A 25,566-nucleotide genomic window follows, 5' to 3' on the forward strand; every position below is an offset into this window, starting at 1 on the left:
TAACCGCCTCAAGGTGTTAAATAACTTGTCTAAGGTCAGATGGCTATTAAGGATAAAGTCTTCTGACTCTGGGATCAATGTTCTTTTTTAAAAATAAATGATGTAAAGAGTACAATCGTATTGTACTCAATTTCTACCATTAATTAATTAATTCCTTCAATTATTCATTACCCCAAATAAAAATAATTTCATGTATGCTATGTGCCAGCACTATTCTATAGTACTGTGTTTGTTTGGATGGGGGAAAACAATAATAAGCAAATAAATATATTATATACTTTAGATTATCATAAATGCTGTAAAGATGTAAAATAGTATAAGGAATGGAAACAGATAAGACAGCTGAAAGTGACTGTTTCAAATAAAGAAGGTCAGGGAGGCCTCTCTCGAGGTGGCCTAAATAAAGGCTTGAATCCAGTTGTCTGGAAGGGAGGAAAGCAAGAATATAAAAATGCAGTTAATAGGTATTGGCCACCTCATGTGTCACTTCTATTCCCAAACAGCTGTCTTTAACTCAACCCCTCTAAACACAAACAAACAAACAAACTTGTAACTCAACACCAAGCATTGTTAGAGTACTCTCAAGGAAGTAACTTCTGGGATAAGTCCCTTTTCTAATGTAAATAGTATAAAATAGAAACTTCCAAACAAGATAATTATTTAACCATATTTGCTTCATAAATGAATAGTTTGACTTAAGTGTTTTATGAAAGCTAGGTATACCTATACATTATGGGTGTTAAGAGGTTTTGAAATTAGTGTGTGTCCTTATATTTATCTTTTCTAATTACAAAAATTTTTTAATGTTTATTTTTGAGACAGACAGACACAGAATGCGAGTGGGTAAGGGGCAGAGAGAGAGGGAGACACGGAATCAGAAGCAGGCTCCAGGACTAAGCCATCAGCATAGAGCCCGATGAGGGGCTCGAACTCACAAACAATCAGATCATGACCTAAGCTGAAGTCAGAGGCTCAGCCGACTGAGCCACCCAGGCACCCCTCCTTATATTTAAATGTGGATGTATCTGATTCCCTTTGAACGATGACTGGATCCAAGAAATTTCCCACTGTTGCTCTCCTGGCCCTTTGAACTCTCTCCAGAATGAGATTGTTTATATAAGTCCAGTCCACTTTCAAATCTTCCTTGAGATAAAGAAAATTCGTAATAATTTGACTTTCAGAAATCAATAATGGCTACAATATAGCCATAGCGTAATGTCAAGGCACTCAGACTGGAATCAAGCATACCTGTGTGTTGTACAATATAAAGAATATGGGGAAAATGACCTAGCCTTTGTATACTTTCTATTCTCTCTAAAAAGAAAAAACAAATCAACTTTAAATTTCATTCGGATAGTGAATGAATATAGTGAATATTTCCAAAATGTGTCTTCTTCTACATTTATCTCATTATCCTCCTAGAAGTAAAGATGTTAAAATGTAAGTTTACTTTTTGACAGTTTTATGAATTGAGTGGGGTGAAAGTCACTGGCAGTTACATAATATGAGTGATCGGTATATGAAATTTCATCCAAGATCTTATACCACACATGGAGACTATGCAGAAAAACTTATTTCAAGAGAAAAGCCATCAAAAGTCCTCATTCAATTTTTGTAATCATTCTAAAAATGTAACATTCCCAAACAAAAAAAAATTGCAAAAGTGTAAAATGTAATGGTTCTTGAGAGCTGTGGAATTTTATTTTACAGCAAAAAGCCACCAAAATTTTCACCTTGAATTTTTGGTGATGTCTTCATCATCCTGTAATATGGCATAGAGGCTACTGATAGATCTATGTGTTCTTCTCTAGAGCCTTGTATTTTAACTTGTTGGGTCTCTGGATCATTCTGGTATGTGCTGTCTTCTCTGGCTTAATCATGTACTCCCACTTCAAAGACTGTGACCCTTGGACTTCTGGCATTATCTCAGCACCAGACCAGGTATGTGTTCCCTTGGGGCCAGAGGAAATGGCTGAAATCAGTGTGCTTCTGGCCATCAATGAGTAATATGGGTTCTTTCTCTTTTTCCACCTGGATCTCAAGGTACTTCCTAAGCCCCAGAGAGTTGATTTCTTTCCTTTCCTATTGGGTGATATACACACCAGGTTCTAATAGTGGGGAGTGACATGTAAAAAGGTATCTCACCTTGTCCTTGAAGACAAGGCCAGGGGCCAGGACAAGGCTGAGGAGCATGGAGGTTAGGCTTGAACCCATGGCTTTGGTTGTCCATGTGGCCTTTAAATTCTTTTTTTCTATATGTCTCAAGGTTCATTAAAGATGCTTTATTCTCAGATTGAACAATATGACCCTTGTTTCTATAATGCTTCTGCGCATGTGTTCTCACCATAGCTTGAACACCATCAACCCAATGTACTACATGAAATGTGCTTTCAAAAACTTTATTTATATGGGGCACCTCGGTGGCTCAGTTGAACATCCAACTCTAGATTTTGGCTCAGGCCATGATCTTGCAGTAGTGAGATCAAGCCCCAAGTTGGGCTTGGGCTCTGTGTCGAGCCTGGAGTCTGCTTGGTATTCTCTCTCTCTCTCTCTCTCTCTCTCTCTCTCTCTCTCTCTCTCCCTCTCTCTCTCTCTCTCTGCCCCTCCCCTGCTCATTCTCTCTCTCTCTCTTCAAATAAATATATAAACATTAAAAAAAAAACCCTCCATTTATGGAGGATATGCTCAGGAGGAACGATCACCTCTCTCCCCTCTGTATTTTTCACTGTCCCCTCTGTCCTGCGGGGGGGGGGGCCCCTCTCACAAATCTGGCTACAGAGTGGAACCATAATACCTACGTTCTCTGAAGACCTGTTTTAAGCATTTGTTGTTAGGGTTTAACTGCTAACATTAAGGGTAAACAGATAAGGGAATGGCATACATTGCAAACATAAGAAAAACAAAACAAGTTCCTGAACTTTCTAAAGCTGATCCAACCCTTTTTCCTAGTATCCACTGCCCCTTCCCGCCCTTCCTCCTTCCCTACAGCTGGAGCTGGACCTCAGGTCCCCTGAAATTGGATTGATTATAACCTCAACTGCAAGTATGTAACAACCTTAGTCTGTGCAAACTCCTGTATTATTTTTATTTATTTTTTGTCTTTTTTTTCCCACCTTCTTTTGCTAAAAATAGACATTCTCACATTTCAGACTCTGCTGATAAGACCACTAATTCTATCTTGTTTTACCTCCAAAGCTGATGCCGTACTTTGTCATGGAGATATTTTTCACAATGCCAGGACTGCCTGGACTCTTTGTGGCTTGTGCCTTCAGCGGAACTCTGAGGTTAGTATATGGACAACACCCTGCTCTGATGATGCTGATGATAATGACAGTGGTGATGGCAAGGGCGTGAGATGACAAGGGTGATGGTGGTAGTAATCACCAGTACTTACTGAGTACTTACTGTGTGTCAGCTGGCTTGCTGAATGCTTTACTTCACACAATGTATAGAACTTTACTCAGAAAACTTTATGAAGTAGCTTGGAGCATTAAAAATAAAAACCGACAATTATCTTACCAGCTAAAGATGTGCTTATTGGGGCTTATTGGGAAATAAAAGAGAATTATAATCCAGGACAAATAAGCAGTGGCAAAGCTTTATGCACGTCTGGGGAACAAAGGAGTGCTATGCTTTATTTTAAGGAGAAAAGGACTAAGTTGGGAAGGCTGTTATGAACTAAAAGACCATTTGAACTGGGAGTTCAAAGTGTGGCAGCTTTTCATTGGCTGAGTGGTTGCTGAGGGGAAAGCTTCTCTTCCTCAAGCTGGAATAGAGAGTAGTATCCAAGTGCAAGGTCAAGTCCCTGTCTTCCTCATGGATCTGCAATTGACCACAAGTGGTAGGGCATGAGATCTCCTGCTGAAACCTCCTGACCTCATTTTAGTGAAGTTTCCCGTTACTAATTTTCTCAGAAGGTTTGAAGCTAGAGAGTGAGCGATGCCATACAATTAAAGCCTCAGGCTTCTGTCAGGGCCAGGGACTGTGATAAAGCAAGAGTGGCGAAAGTGGGGAACCAGTAACAGGCATTTGCTTTGACACAGTTGAGAGATGATGGTAACTTGAAGGGTCGAGGTAACAGTGTTGAGATCAATGTAGTATCATTACCTTCCTTTATGCCAGACCTTTGGCTCTATGAACTCAGCTGGTTGGAAAAGCCTCACTTCCCTTCCTGGAGCTCAGTTGCAGATAATCATTGATAAGGTTTGCCAAAGGCCAATTTTAAGAGAGTAAAATGGTCAGAGTCAAAATTCAAACAATAGCAGAAGATCAAAGTCAAAGTTTTATATCTTATTCCTCAAATCCTTTGTCTCAACCCACAGAGTTAACTGCTGTTAATAATTTCTTGTCAATGAACCCGAAAATTTCTTTGCTTATGGGAACATATATACCTTTTAGTGAATGAAAAAAAAGGATCATATTGTATATATGGTTTCATTTAAGGTAATATAATTTAGAAATCTTTCCACATCAGTAGATGTACCCTACTCTTTTTTAAAATCTGTGATTTATTTGACCAATCCTTTAATGTAAGACATATCTAACAAATCTGTCTTAGTCTGCTCAGACTGCTATAACAGAATACCATACACTAGGTGGTTTATAAAAAAACAAAACAAAACAATTTCTTACAGTTCCCAAGGCTAGGAAGTCTAAGATCAAGGCCCTGGGAGATTTTGTGTCTGGTAAGGGCTCAATTCATGCCTCATTTATGACCATTTTCTTGTTGTGTCCTTACACGGTAGAAGGGTTAAGGGAGCTCTCTTGGATCTCTTTTGTAAAGTCACTAAGTCCATTTATAAGAGCTCCACTGACATGACTTCATCATTCCTAAAGGCTCCGGCTCCAAATACTATCACCTTGGGGGTTAGACTTCAGCTCATATGAGTTGTGAGGGAACACAAACACTTAATCCATAAGGTATTACAACGTATATCTTTGTGAAATTGTGCAAGGATATATGTAGGCTACATTCCAAGAAGTAGAATTACTGTGTCCAAATACTTAATAGTTTAACCTTCTCATGGACATTGCTAAATTCAGCTGCAAAAATTCTCAACGATTTATATTCTAAAAAGAAAATACTAGAGCATCTCTTTTCTCACACTACCACCAATATTGGGTGCTATCAAACTTTTCAACTTGCCAAACAAATAGGTGAAAAATGGTAACTAATTAGGATATGAATTTAGTTGACCATAAGTGGGATTGGCTACATTTCCCTACTTTCATTGGCCATTTGTATTTCTTTTTCTGTAACATGCCAGTTTATGTTCTTTGTTAGTTTTTTAAAGTTTTCCTCTTTATATATATACAATGTATAAAAATAGCCTCTTGGCATATATCTCATGTTTTTTCATTTGTTGTTTGTATATTTGCTTTATTTCTGAGTATATGGAGATTTTAATTTATATTGACCAATTCTTTTACATTATGGTTTCTGGATTAATATTATTCTCAGAAAGGCTTTTCCATTCTATCATTATAACTAACTATCCAGACACCATTCTAGTATATGTATAGTCTTATTAAATAACAAACCTTCAAATCATCTAGACAATATGTGTGGTATAAAAACTGAAGTGGAGCTCGACACTTATTTTCCTTCTAAGATAGTAGCCAGTTGTCCCATTACTTTTTGGTAAATAAGCTGTCTTTCCATCAGTGACTTTAAATGCTATTTTTATTATATCCTACATTCTTCTATATATTTGGGACTTTTTCTGGATTTTCTTTATAGTTCTTTGGTCTATTTATCTATAATGATGCAAACACTAATAATTTTAACCACTCTGCTTTAAGATATGATTTAATGTCTGTTATTCATAATGTTTTTCTTTTTACAGAATTTCCCTTGATATGTAGATTTTTTCCCCTGATTATTTTCAGTTAATTCTTTGGGATTTGATTATACAGAAATCATAATATTTGCAAATACTTTTGTGTTTTTCTTTTTTTAATAAGTTACACTTCTATGTTCACTCTCATATACTTGGGCATTGAGAACAATGGTAATAATTGAGATTAGCAGAAATTCTTATATTTGTTATGACTTTAAAGGAAATGGCTCTTGGATTTTACCATTAAATGTGATATCACGTTTTAATTTGAGAGATATTATTAACGTTTAAGAATATTCATTTTAAGTTAATAAATTATAAAAAAGAACAAAATGCATATATTTATTCTTTTAGGAATTTTTTTATCAGAGATATTAAATATTAGTAAATTATTGGCATTTTTGAAGTGGCTTTTTTTTTTTAACTTTTGGCATATTAATATGTTGACAGATTTCCAAAACAGCAACATCCTTGAATTTATATAATGACTTTAACTTGCTTCGGTGTGTAATCCTAATTTAGTGTACTACTGAATTGTTTTTACTAATATTATTTTTAGGATTTTTGCATCAAGAACACAAAGTGATATTATTCTGTGCTGTTGAGATTAAGATCTCAGGGAAACTTAGGACAGGAAAAATTAACACTAGAGAGTCAAACACATGGAGGGGTGACACTGTAGCTTTTATTTTGCCCCTCTCTAAAGAGCTTTCCTTATTTATCTTCCCTTCTTACTCTAAGGCTGAGTCTCTCCAGAGTGGAAAACATATATTTGTCAAAAGGTAATTCCCCCATAAGAGAATGGTTGGCTCTTTTGGTCTCAAGACGAAAAATTCTAAGAAAGGGACACAGTTGGCAGTGGATGCTATGGAGAGATTACTTCTGCTAAAACCTTAAGAAGGATGTTGTTCCATATGAGGAATTAAATTAACTTTCATGCTATTCTGCAAAGAAAACCCCAATTTCCGGGTCCCCTGTCATCAAAGTGAGTTTTACTGTCCTAAGAGTGGACTCTGGGTGGAAAATCAGAGGGAGTATCAGATTCTTTATGTGGTTTTAGTCTTTGCCCATTTCCCATCTTATCCTTTGCTCCTCTCTCCCTTACAAATTGCATTCTACTCAATCTGGTGGCTTCAGGTTGTTGAATGCAACAAGTCTTCCATCTAGAGGTATTTAAATGTAATTTTCCCTTTGCTCTGGAACATCTTTTCCCCAATTTGCATGGGTCCTTTCAGTGCCTATCTTAATCATCATTTCCTAAGGAAAGAGTTCCCTAACTTCATATCACTTTAGGACTCTGCAAGGCATAGTTTCATAGCATGTTGGTATTTTCCTTCATACCAACTGGGACCAATTGTGTAATTGGTTATCGAATGTCTATGTCACTGAGTATAAGGTGTATGCTTTTCTGGTTCGCCACCATATGCCTAATATGTAGAATGGAGAGATGCATAAATGGATGCATGAATGGTATGAGTGAATGATTAATGAATGGCAAATTGTACTTATTCCTGGATTAAGACAGTCAGTATTTCCTGCCTCAAGTCCAACCAAACACACACACACACATACATACTCATGCACAACCTCTATTACCGCCTGCTAACTCATTTAATGTCTTGTTCAGGGGCATTAGTAGGCATTGGAAGAAGAAATCAGAGAGCACTAAGCACAGAAACAGTTTTGAAGAGCAAGTAGGCAGGCCACGTTGTTCCCCTGAAATCCCAGGATAAGGACATGTCTGCATCTGTTTTTTGTTTCTAGAGCCCTGTCTTGTCTATTTGCTATGAAAGAGGGGGCAGGCTGGTCAGCTTTATTTAGCCTGGACTGTGTTCTTGCTTTTCTCTCCCTGTAGCACTGTGGCTGCAAGCATCAATGCCTTAGCAACAGTGACCTTTGAGGATTTTGTCAAGAGTTGTTTTCCCCGTCTCTCCGACAAGCTGAGCACGTGGATCAGTAAAGGCTTATGTAGGTACAGCCGGTGGATCTTCTACTCCATGTCATGAAATGTACATGTGGTGCATGTCAAAATCCTGCACATGCTATTCAGCACTCATTACAGGCACAAAGGCACACGGAGATGTATGAGGAACTTCACGTATGAATTCACACTTCCAAAGATATCAGGAGGGTAACGGGAGAGAATTACCAGCTAGCTTACCTTTCACCAACCTTATATTCGACACTCTTCTGTACTCCCCCTACACGCTAGATTGATCACTTCAACATCTCCCGATTATGCCTTGTATTGATCATATCCGTCCCTCTACATCGGAAGACATTCTGCTCACTGTAGCCAATCACATGGTCTAATAAAGTCAAATTCTTTCCTTTTCTTTCTTTTTTATTATTTATAATTGTCATTTACTTACTTATTTTAATTTTTTTAGTATAGTTGACACACAATATTGCATTAGTTTCAGGTGTACCACATGGTAATTTGACAAGTTTGTACATTATGCCAAATTCTTTTCTAAAGAATTTTTTATTACCAAACTCCTGGTAAACTCACTTCTAGGAATAATTGCTCTTTGCTTAATCACACATTGCATATTATGTTTACACTCACTGTAGCACTTACCATGCTGAATTATAGCTTTGCAAAACATTTCTTCTTAGGTATAAACAAATTATATTATTATTCACGTATTATAGAAAATATAGGTAATTGGAGAAAATATATGCACTTTTTGAATAAAATTATAGCTACTTTTGCTCTTCGTTGTTTTTTCTAGGATACTATAGTGAGCATTTTCTTGTGTCACGTATGCATTATTTGAAAACATGGTTTTTTAATGTTTTCTTAATAGTCTACAAAATGGCTTACTTTTTAATTTTTATGTTGTTACCTTTTAAAATCTTTTTTCATTTTTGGTAACATTGTGATGTTACCCATATACATTAATCTATAATGGCATACATAAATTTTTCCTTAATAAAGACATACAATAGAAAATTACTAAATCAAATAATACAAATTCACTGAAGTTCTTGATATATATTATGAAAAATGTTTCCAGCATGGTCCAATTAATATTTATGTGTGGCAGCAGTGAGTAATGACATATTTTTCTATGCACTTGATATCAGTATTTTCAAAAATTGGCCAACTTCATGGGCAAAATAACATCACATTTTTGCTTTAGTTTATATTTTTTGATTTATAGTGAATTTGAACATTTGTCAGATCATAAATAACCATTTGTATTTCTGTGAAAAAATTATTTATGCTTTCTGTTTGTTGATGAGATACTAGAAATTCTGTCTGTAAAATCTCTTCATGTATAAAGGAAATGTTACCTTTGTATATTGAAAAATGTCCTTCAGATTTTTTTAAATACATGTTTGATGTAAAGAAATTATATTACATAGTTTTTAAAATATATGTAACATTTCTTTTACTATTTTATCCATTTCTTTATGCTTACAAATTTGTTCCCATTAAAAACCTACTTAAATATTTCCTTATTTTTCTCTAGACTGTCAATAATTTTGTATTTCATATTAAATGTATTCAAATTATTTGATTTATGATGAGGATCTAAATTTTTTTCTTATACAGCCAATTTTCTCAGCATCATTAATCTAATATTATCCACTGGTTGTTAATATTTCAGTGATGATAATATACAATATAAGACTCTTTCATCTATAAGGATTTGTTTAAGAATATCATATACTTATTTTCATTAAGTTATTTACCAGTTGTAGGACAATACCATCTTGTCTTATACTCTAGCTTTATAGTGTTTTACTTAAAATATCTGCTAGAGCAACTCCTGTCACTTTTCTTTTAGTTTAAAATTCAAAAATTTTTCAATTGTAACTTTCCTTTTATTCCTACAAAAACAAACTTTAGGTAATACATGTTTATATATTCTTCATATTAACATTAAAATACTTCAGTGCACATTATGGAGTTGCACCTCTATCCCAATGGGATTGCGTTAAATCTGAAAATATTTGGGGGAAGAATTGACATCTTTGTAAGCTTTCTACCTAGCAATAGTATTTTTCTATAATGGTATCATATTTTCTACCCTGGATGTTAATTACACCTATGTCTTCCTCCTTCAGCTTTTCTCTTCCTCTCACTTCTTCTCATTTCCCTTTTTCTTCTTTTCTTCTTTCATTGATACTATGAACGGGATGCTTTTTCCACAGTATCTTCTAAACTGTTCATTATGAATGTGGAACACCTTCAACTTTTCATTTATTTTGTTTTGTATCTGGTCATTTATCCAACTCTTGTTGGTTCTTAAAATTCTAATTGGTTTTCTAGTAAGTGTCTGAAAATATCGATTGTTTTATCTACTTAAATGTTCTTCTAATTTGGATTTTTTGTTTTCCGTATACTTTACTCTTTCTTGTATTTTTGTAATTTTGTTCTTTTCCTCTCCACAAAGCAAATTTCTTAACAATAATGATTTTAATTCTGTAACTGTGCTTCACTCCTTATATTTTATAATTATTATGTAATTATATAAATTCAATCTTACAGTAAAACTTAAATTTTTTGCAGTCCAGTCTATCATCTTTAAAGATAATGAGAATAATTTTAGAATTCCAAAATGTTTTTATTGATCAAACTTGGTTTCTATGTTGTTGTGAGCTTCCTTATTTTTCTATCTTATTGAGAAGTTGGAAAAGATTGCATTGAAAGTTGTTAGCCTGATTTCATTTTAAGAGTGAGTTTCTGATATTAAATATCATGTATATCATTTACTAAACCTGAAATAAAATAACAATAATAATAATAATAATAATGGAAAATTCATGGTACTTTCGATGTACCAGGCACTACACTATTGGATGCATTATTTATGTGTAGTCCCTTCCTCACATTCCTAGAATGTGAGATCTTTGGGGCAGGAATCACATTCTGACTTCATAGCACTGGCACTGGTAAAGTGCCTGACATATGGTCAGTACTCCATAAAAGTGAATTAATAATCATGTTGGGAACTGAGCTAGATATTTGGCTGAGAGATCATTTCAAACAGAATAAACAAAATCATTTTCTGTCCGTTTCTGTCACTGTGTCTGGGTCTATGTCTCCAACTCTTTGTCTCTTTATCCCTCGCCTATTTAGTTTAAGGGTTATAATGCGAATTGAATGTAATTTTAAGACGATCTTGAAACAAAGATGTATAAAAACAGTTGTTTTTTAAAAGGTGGTTAAAAGAACTCATCATCTTAAAAAGATTAGTAAGACCCATATGCTGCTTCACTCCTCAAGCTCCCATGGTACTGAGGCCCTGCATGAGATGCTTCAAAGGAGAGGTACTCTGATGGCCCTGGTAGGTCTCCCACATAGATATGTAAACAAATAATCATTATGCAATATACAAAGGGCCATAAAGATGACATGAATAAAGCACTAAAGGAAAACATTAGAAAAAACATTCCAGATTTGCAAACGCTGTGAGGTAAAATGTATAGATACTTTAGCCGTCTTAAAAATGAAGAGCTCTCTGAATCCCAGAAAGGTTAGTGATTTCTTCAGCTGATTTTTGATGAGTGGTCAAACCGGAATTTCTTCCCACTAATTTGGTCTGGATTAGTCCAGACCAGTGTCTTTTCCACATTTTCATGTTACATCCACATGGTAACTTTCTTCCTGAATCCTGGAGAGAAAACACCTGGAGGCCAGATTCCAGCTCATTTTGCCTGACTGGGAACAAAGTCTCCCTCCTTACCATCTTGGGGCTTGTGATGGCTAAGTGGCAAGGACAGTTCTCACCGAGTTCCCTTCCAGAATGGCTTCCCTCAGAGACAGTCCTGGGCAGGAGCTCAAGAAATTCCTCAAAGCCAGTTTGGATGATGGTCACGGGTTTTGTTTTCTTTCTTTCAGGTCTCTTGTTTGGCGTGATGTGTACCTCCATGGCCGTGGCTGCATCTCTCATGGGAGGTGTTGTGCAGGTAATGAAAACAAGGAAAGACACCTTTGATTTCCTAGCAACTTTTGCCCACTTTCTGTGCTAAGGTTTTGCCTATTCCTCCAAGTGCCATATGCTGAGACTCTGATACCAGTTCCGAATGAAATATGCATGTAAAATTTCAACCAAAATTGCTTTCAGAAGGGGAAACTTTTAAAAGCTAGTAATGGAAGTCAATTATGGTTCACTGCCCTTTTAAAATCCAGATCTGAGCATGTATGATCCTGAAATAAAAGCAGTAATGATAATTATCATCACAATAATAATAATAACAACTGTTATAAATGGAGCATTTACTATGTTCTAGGTACACAATCCCAAATGTTTTACCACATTTAACCTTTATCCCTTCCCTCAGGGTGGTATGATTAATATACTAACTTTACAGATGAAGAAACTAAGAAATAGAGAAGAAGTGATTGTCCCAGAGTCACATAAGTAAGGAGTGGGGAGCTGGCCCATGAGCCCACCTCTATCTGTTATCTAGGGTGAACTGCCTCTCGTACATCCAATTCCCCTTTCCATAAAAAGAAGGTAAGGAGTCCCGAGGACAATATGGTTCAGCATCTTCATTTTGTAGATAATTACAGAAAAGAGTGAAAATATCCTGCTCAGGTTTTCACAGCTAGTCAGTGTCTGAGCGAGGTTTATGGTCCAAGTCTCCTGAGCCACCCCTCTTCCCTCTGCAAATCAGCCACCTTGGAAGCAACAGTAGATAAGCCCATCTTCAGATTCTACTTCAGCCCTCTATATCCCCCTTGTATTTTTGCGTAATTTCTTTTTTTACTGTTTATTTATTTTGAAAGAAAGAGAGCATGAGCAGGAGTGGGGCAGAGAGAGAGAGGGAGAGAAAGAATCCTAGGCAGGCTCCATGCCTACTGTGGAGCCTGACTCAAGGCTCGATCCCATGACCATGAGCTCATGACCTGAGCCAAAGTCAAGAGTCGGGCACTTAACCGACTAAGCCACCTGGGGCCCCCATGTTTGCATAATTTCAACATCCTTTGTACTATCTTGGAACAGCATAGCTTTTCAATAAATGTTGCTTCAGCAAAGAAATGAATAAGGGTGCGTGAATAGCAATCACTGATTTTTACAGAACACATCTTAGTTTGCAGAGCTGTGCATCTGACTTGATCCTTCTAATGACTACTTATGAAGAATCCTTTCTTTCTATTTTGAGATCCAGGGAGTAAGTCAGGGAGATTGAGGGATACAATAGCTCAGTTGTCTACATAAGAAGCTGTAGGATTGGAAACCCAGTGTCCCCTCTGGTAAGCTAGGTATTTACTGTTTTATCACAGATGCTTGATAACCTCTTCCTAGTTTTTGGAGCACTTTGTTATTTGCTCATTCACACAGCAGTACTGGTAGGTTTAGTGACATCAGCAGCATCTCTTATCAGTTTACTTCCATGCATTCATAGGGACCACATGTAGAAGTCAGCTCTGAGGCCATGTGCCCCACTGCTTTCTCCCTTTTACCCAAACATTATTTACTATTAAGGAAGTATCATCATGTTGAATTTAGCAAGAATTTCAATCACTAAATGGTTCTTTTTCAGAAATGTTTGCATTTTAATCTTATTTCCAATTGAGGTAGGAAGGGCTCTAGAATACACAAAGACCTACAAGACTGGTCTAAAACAGAGCTCACAATAAAGCAGGGATGATTGTAAATGATGCTCTCATCTGCTTGTCGTTATTTAGATGGATATGCTTGGCCCACTTTCTTGATTGTTTAAAATGTATGCCCCACAGTTCACACAGTTGAGGAGAGGCTGGTTGGCAAGAAATGCAAACTCTGATCTCTTGTTTCCTAGGAGAGATATTGTTCATAGGGTGTCCCTCTCATTTCTCTAAATACGTCTGATTTAACAGGTGCAGAAAGTCAACTATAATTCCCCTATTTAATTTTCCAAACAGCTTTGCTAGATTGAACATAATGGGACAACATTCCTATTCAGGTTTCACACATGGGAAGATTGAAGCCCAAGTTTCACAGACATAAGGGATAGAGGCAGGTTCAATTCATGTTCACAAAGGCATGCCATACTCATGGTGTGTGTGTGTGTGGATGGTGCTAGGAGTGGGCAGCCTGAATCTTCTTCAGCAAAGGCCCTTTTACTTAGGACGTTATAAAGTGTGTTCTGGAGACCTTCATTCTGTGAAATGCTCTAAGAAAGCAAATTTCCAATGTCAAGGACATTTGGGAAATGCTGCACACTCCGTGCCCCTCTCAGAAATCCACAGCCACATTAGCACATTGAACACCCCAGGAAGTCCTAAAATAAAGAAACCTATTTTTTAAAGTTTTTTTTAAGTAAAGTCTACACCCAACAGGGGGCTCAGACTCATGACCTTGAGCTCAAGAGTTGAACATTCTTCCAAGCCAGCCAGCTACCCCCAGGTTTTCTTTAAAATGTGACCATAGACCATATATAGGGAGGCAGAGGGTACAGGGGGTGGTGGTGGTGGCAGAAACAGGGGGAGGGGGCAGGTAAAAGCAGCAAAGGTCACATGTTAACTAGTGATTTGCAGAGCTCACTTTCGGAAAGGCCGTTCTATCCCTTAGGCTTCTATCTTAATGACTCTCATCTAGTTCTGCTAAGGGCTGTAATGAGTTCCAAGCATGTTCTTATCTCCACTTAAGAAAGTGCCTCGTAGGTCTCCAAACAGTCCAACAATCAAATGACATGCCTCAGGAGCCAGAGAGCTCACTAACAGGGTAGGTAACAACAATTAAAGGAGGTAATAATAATAGTGGATACCACTTGAAACTAATATAACACTGTATGTTAACTAAGTGGAATTAAAATTAAAACTTAAGAAAAAGAGAAAGGAAAAAATAATAGTAGATAGCATTTGGGGGGTACCCATTATGTGCTGTGGAGTGCTTAGTCATGATTCTGACCTTTCTCAGATTGCACGTTGAATGCTCACAGGAAAACCCAGGAAGCAGGCATGGATTCCCACTTGAAATGAGAAAGATAAGGCACAGTAAGGCAACCCCCAGCCCAAAGCACATCCTTTTATTCATCACCCCCAGTTTGCAGGAGCAATTTATGTGAGATTTGCCCACTGAGGAGAAAGCTATTGGGTGAGATTTAAGTCTTCCCCCAATTGAACCCGCTTAAGAACAACAAAAACAAAGATAAAAATTAAGATTAGTTTAGTACTGTAGGTTATAGAAATGCATATCTTCAAAAGCCAGAAACTCTTGGATTTTTCTTTCTTTTTATCATGTGATGAACTTTTTATACAGAAGCATATTGGCTGATGACTTTATGAGATTGTTAATGTATTTTCCTCCACTAGAAGGGATAAACACCTTTCCTAACTTATTGATTCTCTTATTTAATAGCTAGTAAATTATCTTCCAAATTCACCAACCAGGGCAATTATGAATTCATGTTATCAATCAGCAAAGGAAATGTCAAGAATATTAAATTAAGTATTGACTTTGGGGAAGAATATCGACTTTAATCTTCTCTGCCTCTATCTTGTCAAAGATCTATCTGTGGCATTGACTTCATAAAAAATTAAACTGGAAAAACAAACATAACAATGCATTGCACCTCATCTTTCTAGAGAAAGAATTCACATTACAGCTGGAGGGGATTTGATGGCCTCTTGGTTCTATCTATCTTTCATAAAAAAGACACTCCGAAATAGAATGTATCTGAATTAATAACAGAACGTTCACAAATTAGAGTTATGAGAGGCAGGATCAAAGTTAGAATCCAAATATTCTGACTATTAGTGATGGAATCTTTCAGGAACATTTTTTCCCTTAAACAAAATGAGCCATTATGAGAGTCTGTGTTCTTGACATTTTTTTTCTGTAGACTGCCTTTAGGAGAGAAAAGGTGGGTTTTATGGCCAAAAAAGCTAGCTTAAATCTCTTAAATCTTACCTCTCCCGTTTGCTAAATGAAATTATATCTTTAATATGTTTTCTGTCAGTGCAGTTTTCTCATCTATAAAATTCAGTTAGTGATATCTACTGAACAGGGTAATTGTGAAGATGAAATGAAGTCATTATTCTGGAGTGTCATTTTAACTACCTGATACATAGGCGGTGCCTGACAAACATTAAGATACACATAGTATCTTTATAGAGCATCTTAATCTCAGCTGTTGACCTAAGAGCCCTACAGATGCATTGAAAGAGAAAAAGGAATGCCTGGGTGGCTCAGTCAGTTAAGCGTCCGACTTTGACTCAGGTCATGATCTCACGGTTTGTGAGTTCGAGTCCCATATTGGGCTCTGTGCTGACAGCTCAGAGCCTGGAGCCTGCTTCGGATTCTGTGTCTCCCTCTCTCTCTGCCCCTCTCCTGCTTGTGCTCTGTCTCTCAAAAATAAATAAACATTAAAAAAAAATTTTAATTATAAAAAAAGAAAGAAAAAGAAAGGCTGCACTGCAGGATAGCTGTGTGTGTGTGTGTGTGTGCATGTGCGCATGTACGTACACATGTTCACACATGCTGGCACTCTCCCATGCTTGTTCACTTGCATGCAGATCAATGAGTGTATGTCCAAGACTCTTGGAAGACCATGGCACAAAGCTACAGGCCAATAGCAGATTAGTTTAATGAAAGCCCCTTGCCAAGTCAGTGGGCTCAATAACTTAGAGTCTAAGACATATGGAAATGCATTTGTCAAACTCCCTCAATCTCCAAAGAAAATGGAGCCCTTAAAAATGGGATATGAGATACGGAGCTATGGAATGTCCAGTGGCCTCCCCACCATGTCCCAACTTAATGTTCAACATCTGGGTGGGATGGTGGGAGTGGGGTAATGTATTATTATCAAAATGATAGAATTGTTAAAACAAGATTAGAATAGGTGATCAGTTGTGTAAGGCATGAAACATAAGGTATAAATACATTTATTTGGTACATTATAAAAAGAAAGTGTTTTTTTTTTTGACAAGATAGAAAATGTATACAAATCAATGAGACCACCTTAAGGGAAAACTACTTCTATCAAATCTAAATTACCTGTGTGTATGTATACACACACACACACACACACACACACAAATGTATGTATTTTTATTATTTTATACAATGCTTATCATTGAGCCCAGAAGGGAGAAATGACTTCCAGAAAGCATGCAAGTAATGAGTGGTACCAGCAGGACTAGGGCTAAATTTTATCCTGGGTCTGAGAGAGAGAGTGATCCCAGGTGGCCGTGGATTCAGGGGAGTGGGCAAATTTTTGAGATCTGTCTTGCTCCACAGGCTGCCCTCAGCATCCACGGCATGTGCGGGGGACCAATGCTGGGTCTGTTCTCTCTGGGAATCCTGTTCCCTTTTGTGAACTGGAAGGTAAGGCTCCTTCATGTCTCTCCATGATTCCCAGCTAAAACTTCATGAAGCCCAGACAACTTCTCTCTTTTCTCACTTCTCTTTGGAAAGGCCATCTCTCTGGGCTGGGAAAAAAATTGGTGGCTTTTTTTCCATGGTGGAACTAAACAGAAACCAAGCCCTCCTTTCTCTGACTTCAGTGAAGCCTTTTAAGAAGCTGAAAACAAGGAAAGTAAAAGGAGCACATGAAGTACTGGATGTCATGACATCAAAGTTGACTCTAGGGTTTGAAATGTTCTCCCTAAATTCAGGGTGCATATAATGAAATGTAAAAGATATATTGAATTTGGGAATAATTTAGGTTAAAGACAACTTTGAAAACCTAAAAAAAAGCTTTGTAAATTTCTTTTTTTTCCTCCATTTTACTTAGAATTATAACAAATTTAACTAACTTAATTAACAAATTTAAGAAGAGAGTAAACAAACCTGGTGTATCTGATAGGTAGATGTTCTTGGTTTTGCTGGTTTACAAGCTAATTGTATATTAAGTAAATGTTGGTTGGATCACTTTATAGTAAATATACATCAAAATGAACATTTATTTGAAAAAATAATATAATGCTCTTTAAAACAGTTTAAAAATCATAATTTTCTCAATGTAGCAAAATTATCTTTTCACTTATTGCCATTCATACGCTTATATGCATACATTTTTTAGAGCCCTTAGACTACAAAAAACCTGACTCTGCATATTTTTAAATATACTTTAGGGTTCTCAATGAAGCCTGAGTCACATGATATGTCTAATTAGGTGACTGCAGCTATCTGACCCTTCTTGGCCTCTATTCTAGATAAATCTTATGGACATAGGCAAAGAGCATGGATAGGCAGGGAGCATTTGGGAATTTGTAGTGTTTCCCTTACAGTCTTATTTGTTTTAATTTACTTTTCTGATATTGAGGTTGACAAGGATAGGTATGTTTTGGAGAGATAGTATGAGGGAAGGCAATATGACCATGAAAAAACTAATAATGAGCTACAGAATATCTTAGTCATTCTACACATTAACTTGTTATCTATGTTAGTGAACTGTGGTTCTTCCATTTAGCCCAGAAAACCACCTTGCTCTAGGTAGAGGGAGGTAAACATTACAAATTTGGGTCACCTCCCCCCATCATTGGCCATGGCTGATCCTACTAATCAATCATGGCTCTCTCCACAAAATAGGGATGAAGCCCCAGAACCCTTTCAGCATGGCTTTCTAAACAGCTACCACAAATCTCTGAGGGTTGCACTTCTTGTTGAAATCCATTCACCCTTCACTGTTAGGCCAGGGGTCAGCAAACTACATCCCTCAAGCCAAATCTAACCAGCGTCCAGATTTTGGTATGGCCTGCAAGCTTAAAATGGTTTTCACATTTTTAAATTATTGGAAAAAAATTAAAAGAAGAAAAAAATTTCATGACCCATAAATATATGAAATTCACATTTCAGTGCCCAAAAATAATTTTATCGGTTATAACCACTCCCTTTTGTTTACATAATGTGTATGTCCGTTTTTGTACTATCGGGCAGAAACTGAGTAGTTGTGACAGACATTGGATGGCCCACAAAGTCTAAAATATTTACTAACTGGCTATTTGTAATAGAAATTTGTAGACTTCTGGTCTAGACCAAGGCATAAGTATTCAAGTCACACACATTGCTTTAGTTTCCCCAAACAATAATGAAGAAAACATTCTGGTCCTGTTATCAAAAAGTCTTTCCCTGAATAAACAGAGAAACTACCAACTTATTCTCTCTCACATAGAAGGCTCAACTATCTAATGGAGGCTGGGAGGATTCAGATTTTATTTTCCAGTGGCCCTGATCACTGCTAGACTGCTCTTTCTCCTTTATAGGAGAAATGACTCTGTCACTCATTGATTTTCACTGTTTATCTATCAAGAAGCATAACCCTTAAATGACAAGGCTAGTAAATATGCTTGCTAATATTTAGACCCAAACAAAAAGCTCCAAGCTTGAGAGTCAGGGACTCTGCTAGAATCACTTGGAAAGAGATATGGGAGAAAGAATTTCTATATAATAGCTTATAGTGGCTGTCAATGAAAAATGACATTGTCTCCATTTTCTGAGGTTTTCCCAGGCTTCTGAAATTCTTTACCAGGAACTGAGGTCTTAATAGGCTTTTCCACAAGTTTTGAAATATAATTGATATATGGCACTGTATAAATATAAGAAGTACAGAATAGTGAATTGACTTACATATTTGTGAAATAATTACATTGAGTTTAGCATCATCTCATATGGACAAAAAAAATATTTTTTTCCTTGTGATGAGAATTCTTAGGATGTACTCTCTTAGCAATTTCTATATATACCAGACAGGGATGTTAACTATAGTCATCATGTTGCATGTCTCTTGACGGATTAAATGGTAAGAACAAGCTAAACGGAGGGAAAAAAAAAGTTCCTGCTAGAAATCTAAAAATCGTAACCATTAAAGCACTCCCCTGTGTTTTCATTTAAGGAACAAGTTACTCCTAAATAAGACTGCATTGTGGGAGTTGGAAGAAAAGCAGTTTGGGTGTGCTGTTTCCAGCACATGTGGCCAAGACTTAGGGTGGTCAGTAAGAATCTCTGAGGCATGGACTCCTCATCTCTTTTTTCTTTCAACAGCTTTGTCAAATCTCTCACTAACGTTTTTTTTTTCCCTTCATCAAGGGTGCACTGGGTGGCCTTCTGACTGGAATCACCTTGTCATTTTGGGTGGCCATTGGGGCCTTTATCTACCCTGCACCAGACTCCAAGACATGGCCCTTGCCTTTATCAACAGACCAGTGTGTCCCATCAAATGTGACACTATCACCACCTACAGAGCTATCCAGCCGGTATGTGGAACTTAAAGATGATGTTCAATCCCAGGCAGTGGGTAACCAGGTTTGAGGAAGAGGCATTCTCCAGGGATAAGTCTGATGAGCCCGGTCTTGCTTTCCTGTGAGAGTCCTTCTGGGCAGTGCCCAGCACTGATGAGTGCCATGAAGGGGTGTTGAATATTCTGAATATCCATTCCTCTGCATCCCAGGTTCACAAGAGTGAACTCAGCAAAAGAATTAATTGGAATTATGAGTTCAAAATAAGAAAAGTAGTGTGTGTGTGTGAGGGGGGGGGAATAGATGGGTGGGTATGAAGATCAAGGTTCGTGCCCTTGAAAGAGTAAAGGACCTGAGTAGAATGGTTGTGGACACAGGGTTGGGAGCACTGCTGTGAACTTGCAGCTTCTAGATCAAACTAAATGGGGCCTAACAAAGGATTTATCTTCTATTTCTGGCCGGAATAGGTAATTTAAGACACCAAAATGCAGGAGATAACATGGTATAGGGAGAACATCATGGCCTTTGAAATCAGAAATGCCTAGGTTTGAATGTGGGTTTTATCATTTATCCACTCTGTCTCTGCATAAGTTAATAACTTGTTACTTCGTGAATTCTCAAGAGACTTTGAAAGAAAAATGAGGGAAATAATATTTACTTTGCTTGTGCTTTGAGAGGATTAAGTGAGAAAGGATAAATACAGCCTGTAGCACTGTACCTGACTTTAATAAATGCACTTTCTCACACTCTCATTGTTTATAGAAACAAATCTACGAATTTTGGATAGCTCCGTAACTCTATCAGGTGGAAAAACTATTATGGGCTGCACTGGGATGAAGTAGGTAGAGCCACATCCTAGGACTGTGCTCCTGAGTATGTGGTCCTGCCTACATAGTCTATGAGCACTCCATTATCTTGCTTCCATTTGCTTCTGAATTTCATTTAGTTTAGAAGCATTCCTTTCCATAACTCTTACAAACACATAATAACCTATTATAGTTCCTAGGTCCACCATATTCCCTCCCTCCTGCCTGTGCTTCTTCTATCCTCTTTTTTTGGAGTGCTAGATCCTGGCCCTAGCTACCTTCCTTGAATAGCTACTAACTAGTCTTTAAAAACAAGTCCAGGTATTGTCTCACACACAAGCCTGGGTTTGATACTCTTTTCAAATGCTCACAGAATTCTTTGTTCCTAATTCGAGGTGCTACCCTTCCACTTTATGATTGTCCGTTAGCTCCTCTATGTAGACTTTGCAGCTCACTCATCTTCTTATCTCCAATATCTGCCACAATTCTTGGCACTAAATCTTGGCTTAATAAATGTCTAAAGAGTGAATAATACAAAAGAAATGGAAAGCACAGTCCTCATTGTACTTCTTATAATTTAGTGCATACATTACTAATAATGCAAGGATGAGTTGGATTGAGTGCAATGTAGAGCCCAGTTAGTCTACAATTGATTCTTTAAAAAAATAACCAAATGGCAAAAAATTAAAGTGTTGGAATTTTGAGAAATGCCAGGCCCTACAATGAACCTTCAGTAGTCCTCTAAGTCATTGTAGATCATAACATCGGAACTCATGGAACTGTTGACACGTGCTGTTGTCATCCACAGACCTGCAATCGCTGACACCTGGTATTCGCTCTCCTACCTTTACTACAGTGCAGTGGGCTGCTTAGGATGCATTGCTGCTGGGATAATCATCAGCTTCATAACAGGTTGGTTACATGGATTCTTCTCTTTGGGGCCAAGGAAGACATGGGCTAGCCTCATGCATTGGTGGGCTATATGGATGTCTTACTGGTGTGATTTTGGATCCACTGCAAGAAACCCTTCTTCCCAAAGATATGCTTACTCTCTTGAAGCTCATATGCAAAAGCATTCTCCTGATTATCATATATATATGATTATTAATATATATATATAACATCTATTTTAAAACGTTCCCCATACATTACAGGAAAAAGAAATGGTGCTTCAACACATGGCCCCCAGAAGCAGTAAGAAATCCTTTGTAATGTAACAATCAGTAGTAAAGCAGTAAGAAAATCCTTTGTAATGTAACAATCAGTAAGAAAGGTTAAATATTAAGAGTTCTTTCCTCCTTCATCTCAGTAAGAGACTGGAGTTTCTCTCACAACCACCTCCTATCTCACGGTGAGCCTTAACTAACATACTAGATGGAGGTCTTTCTCAAATTCACTCAAAGTTGCTTTACAACTGGTGACATTTCAGGCGCAAACTCTTTTTTTTCCCCGGGGGGAAACCTCTTCATCCACAGGAAATGGTCTCATCCCTTTTGAGCTTCTCCTTTCTCATTAATTATGCTGTTATAGCCTTGTAGTTTCTGTTGACAAAAGTGGTTTCCACCAGAAGGGGACGATGTTTTTCAGTGCCTGTTTCCTAAGGTCTTGCTCATTAAATGGATTATACATGCTCTTGATTGAGGGCAAATATAGAGCCTCACACCTGAGTTCTATTTTCATTTGTAACCTTCTTATCCATGAGAACTGCAGCCCTAAATTTTGGCTTTTTGTTTACTATCTCCCAAAGCCTTCCCCCGCAACCAAGAATAGAACTAAATTTAAATCCATATGAAGTAAAACCAATGTTACACTATATATTAACTAACTAGAATTTAAACAAAAACTTGAAACAAACAAAAAATCCATGTGAAGTATAGAACTCTTTTTTCTTAGTAAGGCTCAGCTTCTTCCCTTAGACATAAAGTATCTATCTTATTTGAGAACTCTTTGATACTTTTGTGGTACATTAAGAGACAAAAGTTTTCTCTGCTTGAAACCCTGGGAATAGTTGGGTTCAGGATTAAATATTTCTTATTCAGGCTGCCCTTGGCTAGAAGTTTGAAGTTATATGATTCTCTTTTTCACTGCCCACTCGTACACATACACTAAGGAAAATGGAGTGTTTCAGGCTTTAAGATCACATATGTTTAATTTCTTGTTTTGTCATTTACTAAACCATAGAAAAATTTATTATTTCCTTACTTATGAAAGGAGAATCACAAAATCTATTTTATAAAGGTTAGATATATTTTATAGTCTACATAAAATATGCCTAGTACATAGAAGGCATTCACTAATAAGCAAATACTATTATTAAGAGGAGTACAATTTATTTGTTTGAATGTCTTCTGACAGAGTGACATAATGCCAGGGAATATATCACTTAAACTTCAATTTGAAGCTTTAGGAATCTACATTTTTTTTATCTCTAGAAATAAATTTGAGAAAAAAAGCTTATAGACTGGCACAGTGTCTGGAACAGAGGAGGAATGGGATCAAGGTTGTAACCATCACTCTGCTACCCCATTTAGGGACATTTAGACTAAATTGGCTGCTGAATTAATGACTACCATTGAATGAGATTGGGTATTTGTGAATAATTATCATGATACCAAAATTTGCAAAAGTTCTAGGCAGGAAGTATTGTCATCCTTTAAAGCTTGGTTCAAATATCAATTTGACTTATTCCACAGCAGGATTTGAAGGAATGGGACGTTGGACAGGTGTGTTTTAAAGATTGCAAAGAAGGTGTCAGGAAAGTCTAGACTTGCTGAAGGGAATGTCAGAGTATTGCTTATTCAGGATACTGGGGTGGAAGGAAGAAGAAATGGTAAACATAATCTTTTTAATTTTACAAATATTGACTCTGATGGCTTCTAATATATCTGATTTGAGTGAAAAACCAAGAGTTTTCCTAAAGGAAGAAATTATGATTCCTGCTATCCCCTCTGTTGACCTACAAAGGGTAAGAATAGAGTTTTCCATAATCCATCTTTAAAATAAGTATGGTGTCTCTGTTTAACCCTATAGCTGTGAATTTGCCTGACCTGACAGTTTTTGGATATTTAAAAATCTATCCTCCTACTCACTTTGAGCAGTTACCAATCTCTGTCTATTAACCAGTCAGGCCTATTTTCACTCTTATACTAAGAAGTGACCTACTTAGTAAGTATACAATAGTTAAATCTTTATAGAAGACCTAGAAATGTGCAATCACCTAATCCATCTGTCCTTTCATTAATAGGTTATCAAAGTGGCAAGGATATTCAACCACTGCTAATTAGACCGGTTTGCAATTTATTTTGCTTTTGGTCTAAGAAATACAAAAGACTGTGCTGGTGTGGTGTTCAGCATGACAGTGGGACTGAGCAGGTAAGCTGATGTTTGAGCTTCTGAAAAACACACATGAGCTCACAAGGATTCCCTTGTTGCCCAATTAAACCATCTGCAAAGGTGGGTGTGAGAAAGGAAGGCAATGAATATGACAATCTGAATCTAGTTTCAGCTTCAGTTAACCTCAGCTGATTAGCTTTTGAGCATATAAATATGTTGACAGGTAAATGTACCTTTGGGGTGAATTGTTGGCATTGCAAGTAGTCAGTTTCCAAACGCCCTTTTACCCCTTCTGAGGGTGAATTCTAGGAAAAGTATAAAAATGAACAGTAGAAAAGGAATAAAACAGGGGGCACAATCTAGTATCATGGTGAAAAGCATTGCCTTTAGAGTCAGCCCTGGATGTAATCCTGGTTCCATGTCTTACTTGCCTTGGGTAAATTGTTTAACCTCTTTCAACCTCAGTTTATATCTGAAAACTGGGAGAAGAGCACACAGTGCCATCTGGACACAAACATCTCTAGCTCCATGAAGTGTAAATATAGAGTCAGATTGACTGGGAGAACTTCTTAGAGAAGCAGCAGGATGCCCAACTCCCCTTATCCCACTGAGAATTGTTTAGACTAGAGACACCATCCAAGTGTCATTAAGCTCCTATCAGCCAAAGGCCACCAGCAACAGCCTGTGTTCAGACCAAATCTAACTTATTGACTTGATGCAGCCCGGGGGGTGGGTGGGGGGTCACTCCAGGGAAAGCAGGCAATGCCACCCTTAACAAGAGGGATGCTGGGCACGTTTTTTGTAAGGTTTGGGTTCCCACTGTAAGATTCTGACAGGAATCTAAGTTGGAATGAAAACAAAGCTGTCTAGGGTCCATTTGGTAAAAGAGTAATAATCCCTCAGAGTTATTACAGCATTTGACAACAGCTGGACCTTGGGAGATGTAACGTTTCCTGTTAAGTTTGCAAATGGTCTTATCTATGTCAATCATCTCTGCCTCATTAAGTGTAAGAGTGTATATATTTTTTTCTTAGTTATGGGTTATTGACTTTCTTTCAGTCCCACACATTTCATACTTTCAGTACTCTAGAAGACAGACTCTTTACCTATATCACATCACCAAAGTGGTCAGTTGTTCTCCTTCCCCAAAACACCATATTAATACGGATGTGAAGTAAAACTGAGTTTAATAATTACTGAAGAAAGGAGAGCACCGTCTTGAGAGGCATTCAGAATGCGAAGCACTCTATTTTGCTGAGAAAGCAGCTGATCAAGCAGTTCATTGTTTGGTAAATGGGTTTGGAGGAAGTTCTAGAAGGAAATAATCAAGCTATTTACTGATTTGCGACTTATATTCCTGGGCAAGAATTTTCTGGAATGAATGATAAATCCTGTCGATACAGGCAGCTTCTGTTCTCAAGGCTGAGCTGAGAGTGGGAGGGAATAGTATGTCATTATTGGGTTC

The 25,566-nt window shown here is 37.2% G+C and overlaps 1 protein-coding gene across 2 annotated transcripts in view; it reads left to right on the forward strand.

Annotated features, from left to right (window-relative positions):
- Positions 1 to 25,566, forward strand: part of SLC5A12 (solute carrier family 5 member 12) — a 50,050-nt gene that overhangs the window by 21,218 nt on the left and 3,266 nt on the right. Inside the window, exons 7-14 of one of the 2 annotated variants that reach the window (XM_015066886.3) lie at positions 1,812 to 1,941; positions 3,196 to 3,284; positions 7,696 to 7,808; positions 11,695 to 11,762; positions 17,024 to 17,110; positions 19,814 to 19,980; positions 21,577 to 21,680; positions 24,013 to 24,140. In XM_015066886.3, coding sequence (XP_014922372.3) covers positions 1,812 to 1,941; positions 3,196 to 3,284; positions 7,696 to 7,808; positions 11,695 to 11,762; positions 17,024 to 17,110; positions 19,814 to 19,980; positions 21,577 to 21,680; positions 24,013 to 24,140 — 886 coding nt within the window. The remainder of the gene's footprint in view (positions 1 to 1,811; positions 1,942 to 3,195; positions 3,285 to 7,695; positions 7,809 to 11,694; positions 11,763 to 17,023; positions 17,111 to 19,813; positions 19,981 to 21,576; positions 21,681 to 24,012; positions 24,141 to 25,566) is intronic. The other variant, XM_053203370.1, reaches the window with a different exon arrangement.

Source organism: Acinonyx jubatus, chromosome D1 (assembly GCF_027475565.1).
Source record: "Acinonyx jubatus isolate Ajub_Pintada_27869175 chromosome D1, VMU_Ajub_asm_v1.0, whole genome shotgun sequence".
NCBI lineage: Eukaryota > Metazoa > Chordata > Mammalia > Carnivora > Felidae > Acinonyx > Acinonyx jubatus.